Source organism: Camelina sativa, chromosome 14 (genome assembly GCF_030686135.1).
Source record: "Camelina sativa cultivar CO46 ecotype springtype chromosome 14, ASM3068613v1".
NCBI classification, from domain to species: domain Eukaryota; kingdom Viridiplantae; phylum Streptophyta; class Magnoliopsida; order Brassicales; family Brassicaceae; genus Camelina; species Camelina sativa.
In genome coordinates this window covers 31,756,276-31,765,227 of record NC_141893.1, presented here as the reverse complement: position 1 = coordinate 31,765,227, position 8,952 = coordinate 31,756,276, and the positions used below count along the sequence as shown (strand labels likewise).

Here is an 8,952-nt window from a genome sequence, read left to right as displayed (position 1 = left end):
TTTACGCCTCTTTTTTTCCTAGTTTTTATATTTATTTGTATAACTATATTTTAGAAAACTTTCAAACTGTAGTTTTGGATTTATCCTTATTTCGAATTTATCGATAACTATATTTTATATAACTTTCATACTATAGTTTTGGATTTATATACTTAAAAAAACCTATCCTATTGTCCACGGCAACTGCAGAGAGCTACGTACGACCTCTTTCCCACGAAACCACGAAATATATTTATGATAGGACTTAAATATTTTCGTTTTGAATCGGACTTGTCTACTAATAAAAAGATTTTATAATAAGTGTACCTAGCAAGTACTACTCCTTTACCCTCGTCTCCCTATATATAAGGAGGACCTTCTCGCTCTCTTGGCTCTTGTAATTACATTACTGTCTACTCTGTCTTTGGACGATGAAACAGCTAATCCGCCGTTTATCGCGGGTCGCTGACTCAACACAGTATAGTCTCCTCCGGTCTGATCAATCCCAGCGTGGCCGCACCAAGAAGGAGAAAAACAAATCTTGGGTTCCCGAGGGACACGTGCCTGTCTACGTAGGCCAAGAGATGGAGCGGTTCGTGGTGAATGCGGAGCTGCTCAACCACCCCGTGTTCGTAGCGTTGCTGAAGCGGTCGGCTCAAGAGTATGGATACGAGCAGCAAGGAGTGCTTCGAATCCCTTGCCACGTGCTTGTGTTTGAACGTATCTTGGAGTCTCTCCGTCTCGGACTCGCCGAGTCACATGAGCTTCACGATCTCTTTTGAGGAATAGGATCGTTTCTACTGTCTTGTGTCTTGTGTTACGTACGTACTTAGGTTTAGGTGTAGATCTGAAGTTTTGGCTGTTCAGAAACAGAGTTATGTAAATACCTATCCTATATATATATAATGTTTATTTTGATGATGGGGTTCTATTCTATATGTGACAAAATCGAGATTTAAGGTTCTTTAATCGAGATTTAAGGAATCACCGTAATTAAGATGTCTCCCATAAGTAGTGGCAAGCCAACAGGTTCTTTAGCTGCTTCCCAAACTTGGAGGAATAGATCAACCTCACAATATCAAGGAGTTTATGTATGTTATGTATCTACTACCATGTTACTTCACCTACACAACCACTTTCGTAAGTCACCCAATTGATTAGCTTTTAGAAACCTAGATATTTAGTTACTATCATGATACATACTGTACATACTATAATAAATCATGATTAAAACCGTACGTAATAGAAAGAATCGAGCATGGTTCTTCAACGATATGATGGATTTTCGGGACACTAATTAGTTTACCAAGAAGTAATATTCTAACATAGTTGATTAGTAGATTCTGAATTCTAGTGATACATGTGCCTTCTTTGTTTATAAAAATGAAAAGTCGTATAGTCAATGTCACCACTCACCATGGTCAACACGGCAGCTCAAATCTACAATATAGAAATTAGGGATACTTCAAAATTGAAAATACAACACGGCTACCATAAATTATGATAGTAAATAACTAAATATACATTAGTCGACGTCTCAATTTCACTAAACCAAAGGGGAATTAAAACATAGGGAGATATAATTCACTAAAACTAGACTACAATTCAACTTGGGAAAATTTCATTGTACCTTCTAGAAAATTCTCAATACAAAATCTCATGTCACAGTTTGTGAGTCGTTGCGACTCAATTTCGCACGTGTCAATTATCCGCACGTGTCAATTATCCGCACGTCTCCAATCCCGTTGGTCTCCATCACTCCACCACCCGATCATCCATTTCCGCATCTTCATCTGTTTTCCCTCGCCATTTCAGCTCCGAATCAGGTACTATTATTAACAAGCATTTTTCTCTCTTGTTGTAATGTTGTTAGTTACCAGATCTTTTGCGTTGATTAGTTTTATATACGTGTCTGGTGGATTGAACAGTGAGATTAAGATTTTGAAAAAATCTGAGATTTTGGTCCCAGAGATAGTTAATGACATTAATGTCAACATCGATTCTGAATAACTAAATGCTTTTGCTTAAGATGGTTTTTTATCTTTCCATAGTTTCATAGATTTTGTTGTTCTCTGTAAGTACTGAATGTTCTTTATTACGTTTGTATTTTTTGCAAGCAGAGACATCTGTGAAGAAGAATAATGTACAGGATGTAATGCCTATCGCAACTGGACATGAGAGAGAGGAGCTTGAAGCTGAACTTGAGGTCATTTACTACTTATGTTTCTGTATATATATATATGCAATTTAAGCTTTTGAGCAGACACACTTAGTAGTTTTGACTTTTTTTTTTTTTTTTTTATGGTTCTCTGTATATAGGGAAGGAGGCTGCTTGACATCGACTTCCCTGAAGGTCCTTTTGGTACTAAGGTTAGTCGATTTGTAGATCATCAGGAATAAATGGTGTTACTTTTAGATACTCTGCCTAATCTTGATCTTCTAATGATCTCGGAACAACATGATCAGATCTCTTAGAACTTAATGTCTGGTCATTCTCTTTGAATTGGTTCTGGCTGTTTTTTTCTTGCACCTACTTGGATCAACTTGTATCCTCTGATCTTTAGAGAGTTTGGTTTTGAGTCTTGTTGTATACCTTTCTCAACTGACCTCCAACTAGTATTAGTCTTTGCGGGGGTTGAGCACTTCTCTAATTCTCTTACATGGTTTTTACCATTTAGCATTTTTCTGATAACCTGGTTCCCATTTTATATACTTTAGATAATTAATATTGTGGAAGAGTTGCTTTAAATTTAGTAACTTGATTTTGAACCATGTGCTGTAGTAGGTCAAGTAAGCCTTTTTTACTTTGATACTTAACTGCTGACCTGATGATATATTCATTAGAAGTAACGTTGTTTCGAATGGTGTGATTTGGTTACCTAACCTTAGACCTCACTATTCATGACTGCTTTTCTTATATGATGATGACGAAAATTCTAAAGTCAGTTATGTGCCTAATTTAGATACCTATATATGTGCTTATATTTGGTGCAATCATCTAAATGATTTGTTAGGGTTGCATACTGTATTTTAACATAATCTCGATATATGATGTGCTATTATGACAGATTCTTGGTAATTTTTGGATGTTTGTTTAATTAGTACTTCAACAATATGTGACAAATTCTGTATCTTTAACATAATATTGATACATATTTTAGCATACTGTAATTTGGAGGTCACTGAGTTTACTATTATGACAAATTCTTGGTAATCTCTTGATTTCGAAATCTATAATTTCCAGGAATCTCCCGCTGTCGTAAAGTCTTACTATGACAAGAGAATTGTCGGATGCCCTGGTGGTGAAGGCGGTAAGTTATCATTTTGATGGCATATTTCTAAGTAGTTTTGCTTAGTCATTTGGTCGCTGATGGTTGTTTGATCCATTTACCAATCATGTTCTTTTATCTCCTGAAACTGCAGAGGATGAACACGACGTAGTATGGTTCTGGCTAGAGAAAGGAAAGTCATTTGAATGTCCAGTGTGCTCTCAATACTTCGAGGTTGGCTTTCAACACTCTTTAAGACTCAGAATTTTTTAAGCCAAATTGCAAGAGATGAATTTTGTTGATGTTGTTTCGTTTGGCAGCTCGAAGTGGTTGGTCCAGGCGGACCACCAGATGGTCACGGTGACGATGAAGACCACCACCATTGATTCGAGTCTTTTTACTCAACCGCAAAATATTTTCTTCTATATTAGTGTGAGTGGAACAAATATATCTCGTTGGTGAGAACACTGGAATATGTTTTTTTGATCCTCGAGAGGACACCACCACTTTTATTTGCCTCTAGGCTCTCTAACCCTTTTTGCGTTAAAAAAATCTCTTCAGACTTTTGTTTTTATGAATGATTCTCCCGAGTCAGAATCATTCCTCTCTTTTTGAATTATAACAAATGGTGTTCACGGTGTGAATGTTTTTGTGGTGAAAAATGCCTAGAGTATGTTCTTCACCCCCTAAATCCCTAATTGGCTTGTCGGTCCATGCCGACCTACCGATTATCATATAACAGCCAATTAGCTAATACGGCTGTCGTTGATTTGCTTGACATTTGGCCTTAAATTATTATCATTCCTTTTAGTGTAGTACATTCTAATCATATCAAAAACCAAGTCTACATCCAAGAACTTTTAAGTGTTCTATATAATATTTGGTTTTTGATATGTATAATGTATGATAGAAACTAGATTTTAATCTGCGGTAAATTGCGTGCATATAATTTTTATTATTATTTATATTTTATATTGTATTTGTTTGTTAAATATTATATGTTTTTCTTAGAGTAATAACTAAATTTCTCGACCGTTTGTGCGGCTAATTGCAGAGCTGGCCTTTGACACATGCAGGTGAAGCACATGCTTGTGGCCTCTAAATAAAATAGTTAATATTCAATTATTTTTTCCTAAAAACTTCATTAGTTCTACTGGTAAAAAGGTAGGATGTTAGTATCAAATGTCAATGGTTCAAATCTTTTCAAGTATTCTTTGTGTTTTTCAAGTTTAAAAAAAAATATTAATGTATAATTGGCTCCACAAAAAAAATGGGACTGTGGGCTTAATATTTTTAGAGAAGTTTTTGGCTAAATGTTTATATTAATTTTTTAACCCACAATATACTTCATTACCATTTGTTTGTTATATTTAGTTTGTTTTGTGTAGTGTTTGAGATTTATTTTGATTGTTAATTATTATAACATAAAATAAGAGATCTAAATATATAGTAAGTCATTTATAAGCTATAATTAACTCACGTTTATCCTAATGGTTTAATTATTTTACACAATCTTAGTTAAATCAACTTAATTTTTATATGTAAAATATTCTAATATTAATAATGTTGATAAATAATAAAATGAGGATTTAACCCGTGTTAGCACAAATTTAATGTTATTTTATTAATTCCAACATGTTCTCTTTATAACCCATCTACTATATAACCATATTATATAGTATTTTAAAAAAACTAATTTTACATATTTGTAATATTTTAAATTTTTTATTAAGTTTATATATATTAATTATAATATTTAAATAAATGTGAATCGAAGTTCTTCTTAGTTAAGAATTAAAGCTCACAGGTTTTGAAAAACAAAATAGGAATCAAATTATTGTTCTTGTTTGCAAAGGATTTATAGATAGAATATCTTTAATACACAATAGAAAGTGTAATTAAATATATCATAATTTATGTTTTCCATATTTATTCTGTTGTATTTTTTTTTAGTTGGAATGATATGTAAAATATTTAGGAAACAAAATCTGAAGTAATGTTATTTTTGGAAACTTTTAGGGGTTAATGTTGTAAATAAAATTTTAAATAAGTAAAACTAAAAGGGCATAACACAAAATGTACTTCAAAAATGTTAATATAGATTAACAAAAACAAAAAAAGGGAAAATCACAATTTAAACCTTCAAAGTGTCATTAAGTAGCACTTTAAACCTTGAGATATTTTCACTAACATTATAAATCTTTAGAATGATTTCACTAACACTTTAAACCTTAAAACTAACTTTTCTGTTTGTACGGCCATGAACGATGACGGGGCAATAAAATAGTTAAACTATGCTGGTTTGATTTAAAAAAAATCAAAGCAAAAAAAAACGACAATATATTTAGAAGATTCATTGGTTTCTGGTGAGAAGTCAATCGATTTGAATCAGAATCCAGTGGAGATGCATTTATTAAAATGATTAATAATGTGAAGAATAACGCCGTAAAAGTTTTGTCTACAATGAAGATGAACATAATTTTTTTTAAATCTTTTTATTTATTTATAAAAACTAAAACTAATTAAAAATTAAATTAAACCAACATAATTTAACTATTTTGCGTTGACGAATATTATTATTCCGTTATTTTTTATGGTGATACAAAAATAAAAGTTAGTTTTAAGGTTTAAATTGTTAGTAAAATCATTTTAAAAGTTTAAAGTGTTAGTAAAATTATTTTAAAGGTTTATAGTATTAGTAAAATTTTCTTGAGGTTTAAAATGGCAGTCAAAGTTAATGATATTTGAAAGTTTAAAATGTGATTTTCCTAAAAAAAATAGGGAGTAAGAAATAACGTATGTGTGTGTATAAGGGAATAATGGAAACCGTCTCGAAAAAAGATATTCATACGTTTACAAAATATTATATTGTGTTGTTTATGCACCGTTGGAAAATTCTAACAATAAACACCTCTCTAGTATCGCAGTGAAGCCAGATTCGGTGTTACATTTTTTATTTTTTTGGGAATAAGACAAGGGAACGAAGATGCCCGAACCAAACAACAATAAAGAATATATAAAGGAAGAAACTCAATTTCCTTAATTGGTGAAGTACTTATTAAACAAACATCCAAAAAAATTTCTTATAATAATACCCAAAAAAAGGGAATATGAAAACAAGAACATACGACGTTAACATCAAAAAGCCGTCTTTTTTCTCCAATACTACGAAGATGTATTCCTAAAGCTTCTTCGCTATATGTTGTTTTCTAAGGCTAAAAACAATTGAATCAAAGACATTTTTTTCGAGCTTCCGACTAGTTGTGGGGTGAACAAATGTTTTCACAAAATATTCGGACCGAAACCAACGCAACCAAGTGACTCAGGAATGAAATTAAACCCATAACCGTAACGAGTTTTTGTCTTTGACCCTAAATCTAATACCAACACACAAGACAAAAGTCACACAACACAAAGGTTATTTCGTGTATGTATATAAATTTAATGATCATTTTTTTCTATCTAACACGAGTAACGTTCATTCGATCTTGAGTTATCTCAATAGTTTCTCTACGCAAAATGTGTTTGTTCATGTAAGAAACTAAAATATATGTAAGAAAAATAAACAGTTTTGGTAAAAAGTTTTTCAATTAAAACTTTTTTTTTGCCACCGTATGAACCCAAAACAAAACCTACCAAGAAAATGTAAAAATGTCATTATAGAATCGATTCTACCAAATATTTAAAAATGCTTAAAAAAAATATCTCAAGAAAACGAACGTTGGAGTTTCTATTCCCTTTCTATTTCCGACAAATCCCCATATATACCTTTAAAGTTCTACACAGCTTCCCCTCATTATATATTAATTAACTATCCTTTTCGTACATGAACCTTTATTTATTTTGTTCATATGAATCTTTAGAAAGTTTTTACCCTAACTCGGTAATGTGTTGCTCTAATAGCATTGCTCCAAAGACATATTTAGTTGTTGTGTTGTCTGTGCTGTCTTTTTTTATTTTATTTTTTTGTTAATCTACGTAGACGATTTTAAATCTTGATCTAAGTCCTAAGACAAAGATGCAGAAGAGTTAAATCACTAGAGTACTTTAGATTAATATAGTTCTCTCGTGTGTGCTTAAATAATAACATTATTTATTTTGGATAAGTTTTTAAAATTAGTCTAAAAACTAATTAAGCATAAACAATTGTAGGAACCCTAGCTACCTTATTTTGGTTCACTAAAGTCTACTCAATAAAGGAATTAAGACATATACTTAGCATAATAAAGGCAATTACTCTAACTTAATGTAAAATGTAAAGTCACACAATTGCAGTTCTAAATCTATCATGTGTCTTAATTCAACACGCGCAACACCCATTTCTTAATCTATCATTTCAATGAAAATCTTAGTAATATGAGAAGTTTTGATACATAGTGTACGTCTTTAACTATATAATAAGATAAGAGTTTCATCCTAATCAGCATAATTGAAACGCATAAACTTACGTGCAATGGCCTTAATTAGCCCTTTAAACCTGCGAACAAGCAAACACTATACACCTTTAAGATACCATTAACGAGTTTCGAGCATTGTAGTGCGGAACGCATCTCTCATCTGTTATATCAAATTTAAAGCAATTCCAACAAAATATTTTTAATTATGTTAGAATATAAACTTAAATAAACGTTTTAACTCAACTTTTCTTATTTCGGCTGATTCTACACCCCAACTGAAGTTATTATTTTTTTTCGTAAGATAATGGGGGGGGGGGGGGGGGGTATAAATAGAGTTGACTAATTAACGATAATACGAAAATAAAATGTTTCCACTGTACAAATATATTAAATTACAAATTGTATGACCTTTGTAAGAAAATATTATTAATCTGATATACGACACGGCCATCTTTATGCAAAAAAGTTTAATGTCGTATTCCACTAGTGTTTGACTGTTTGTTCACTATAATTTAAATCAACCAAGTCCATTTCTATAATTATTTTCAGAGCTGACGACTATCATATTTAGAACCATATGTTCAGATATAGTAATCATTCCGTAAATCTCTAAGAGATTTTTGCGACTAAAGAAATATAATAAAATACCAAACAAGTACTTCCATTACAATTACAATTTCTGATTTCGATTAGAATAAGTTAAATTACTGACCCACAAGCTTCAAATTTTTATCAATCTATAAAATTTGGGAAAATTGAAATGATGGGTGATTGGGCCTTTCCCATTATTCTCTTTTCAGGTCACCTCTACACAAACTTCTCCTTTTCATATATTTTAATGATCAGTTATGTAGGAAATAAAGATTATAAGTGTGTGTGATAGATGAATTCTCGGGAAAGTATAAGAACTAACTTTTATTAAGTTTTACTACGTATAAGAGGGGTTTTTAAGGATTATAAGAAACTAACTTTTTGATATTATCGCTATTGACAAGATGTAAATTACAGTTGTGATTTAATTGTAAAGTTAGAGTTTATTTTTGTGAAAAGGAAATTTTAGAGCTTAAATATATTCTATTGCAAAATGTTTTGGGTTTATAAAGTTTGGATTTCATAATTTTAGAGCTTATAATATAAATTATAAATATTAAAAACGAAGAAGATAAATAGAGTGTATACTGGATGGATAGTCACCAGAAACTTGTAAAAGTTTCATAAAATTATAAACTTGTAAAAGTGTTAGTGATAAAATATATATACAAGCGCTTTAAAGAATGAGGGTAATACAAGAGCTTCTTAAATCGGTT

At 31.3% G+C, this 8,952-nt stretch overlaps 2 protein-coding genes across 2 annotated transcripts; both read left to right on the top strand.

Annotated features, from left to right (window-relative positions):
* The first annotated feature begins 213 nt into the window (after positions 1-213).
* LOC104742773 (auxin-responsive protein SAUR71) lies at positions 214-900 on the top strand. The gene has a single exon (XM_010463818.3). It carries the CDS (start codon positions 411-413, stop codon positions 759-761), a length of 351 nt encoding a protein of 116 aa, XP_010462120.1. The 5' UTR covers positions 214-410; the 3' UTR covers positions 762-900.
* Positions 901-1,670: 770 nt separating this feature from the next.
* Positions 1,671-3,930, top strand: LOC104742772 (cytochrome c oxidase subunit 5b-1, mitochondrial). Its single transcript, XM_010463817.3, has 6 exons — positions 1,671-1,805; positions 2,100-2,185; positions 2,299-2,349; positions 3,224-3,290; positions 3,403-3,482; positions 3,569-3,930. The coding sequence occupies exons 2-6, from the start codon at positions 2,135-2,137 to the stop codon at positions 3,632-3,634; spliced, it is 315 nt and encodes a 104-aa protein (XP_010462119.2). The 5' UTR covers positions 1,671-1,805; positions 2,100-2,134; the 3' UTR covers positions 3,635-3,930.
* Positions 3,931-8,952: the final 5,022 nt, after the last annotated feature.

Bases quoted from the DNA above. Each gene is read 5' to 3' on its own strand.
- LOC104742773 (XM_010463818.3), top strand. From the start codon at position 411: ATGAAACAGCTAATCCGCCGTTTATCGCGGGTCGCTGACTCAACACAG.
- LOC104742772 (XM_010463817.3), top strand. From the start codon at position 2,135: ATGCCTATCGCAACTGGACATGAGAGAGAGGAGCTTGAAGCTGAACTT. The intron at 2,350-3,223 runs GTTAGTCGATTT...TATAATTTCCAG, and splicing joins AAGGTCCTTTTGGTACTAAG to GAATCTCCCGCTGTCGTAAA. The intron at 3,483-3,568 runs GTTGGCTTTCAA...TTCGTTTGGCAG, and splicing joins TGTGCTCTCAATACTTCGAG to CTCGAAGTGGTTGGTCCAGG.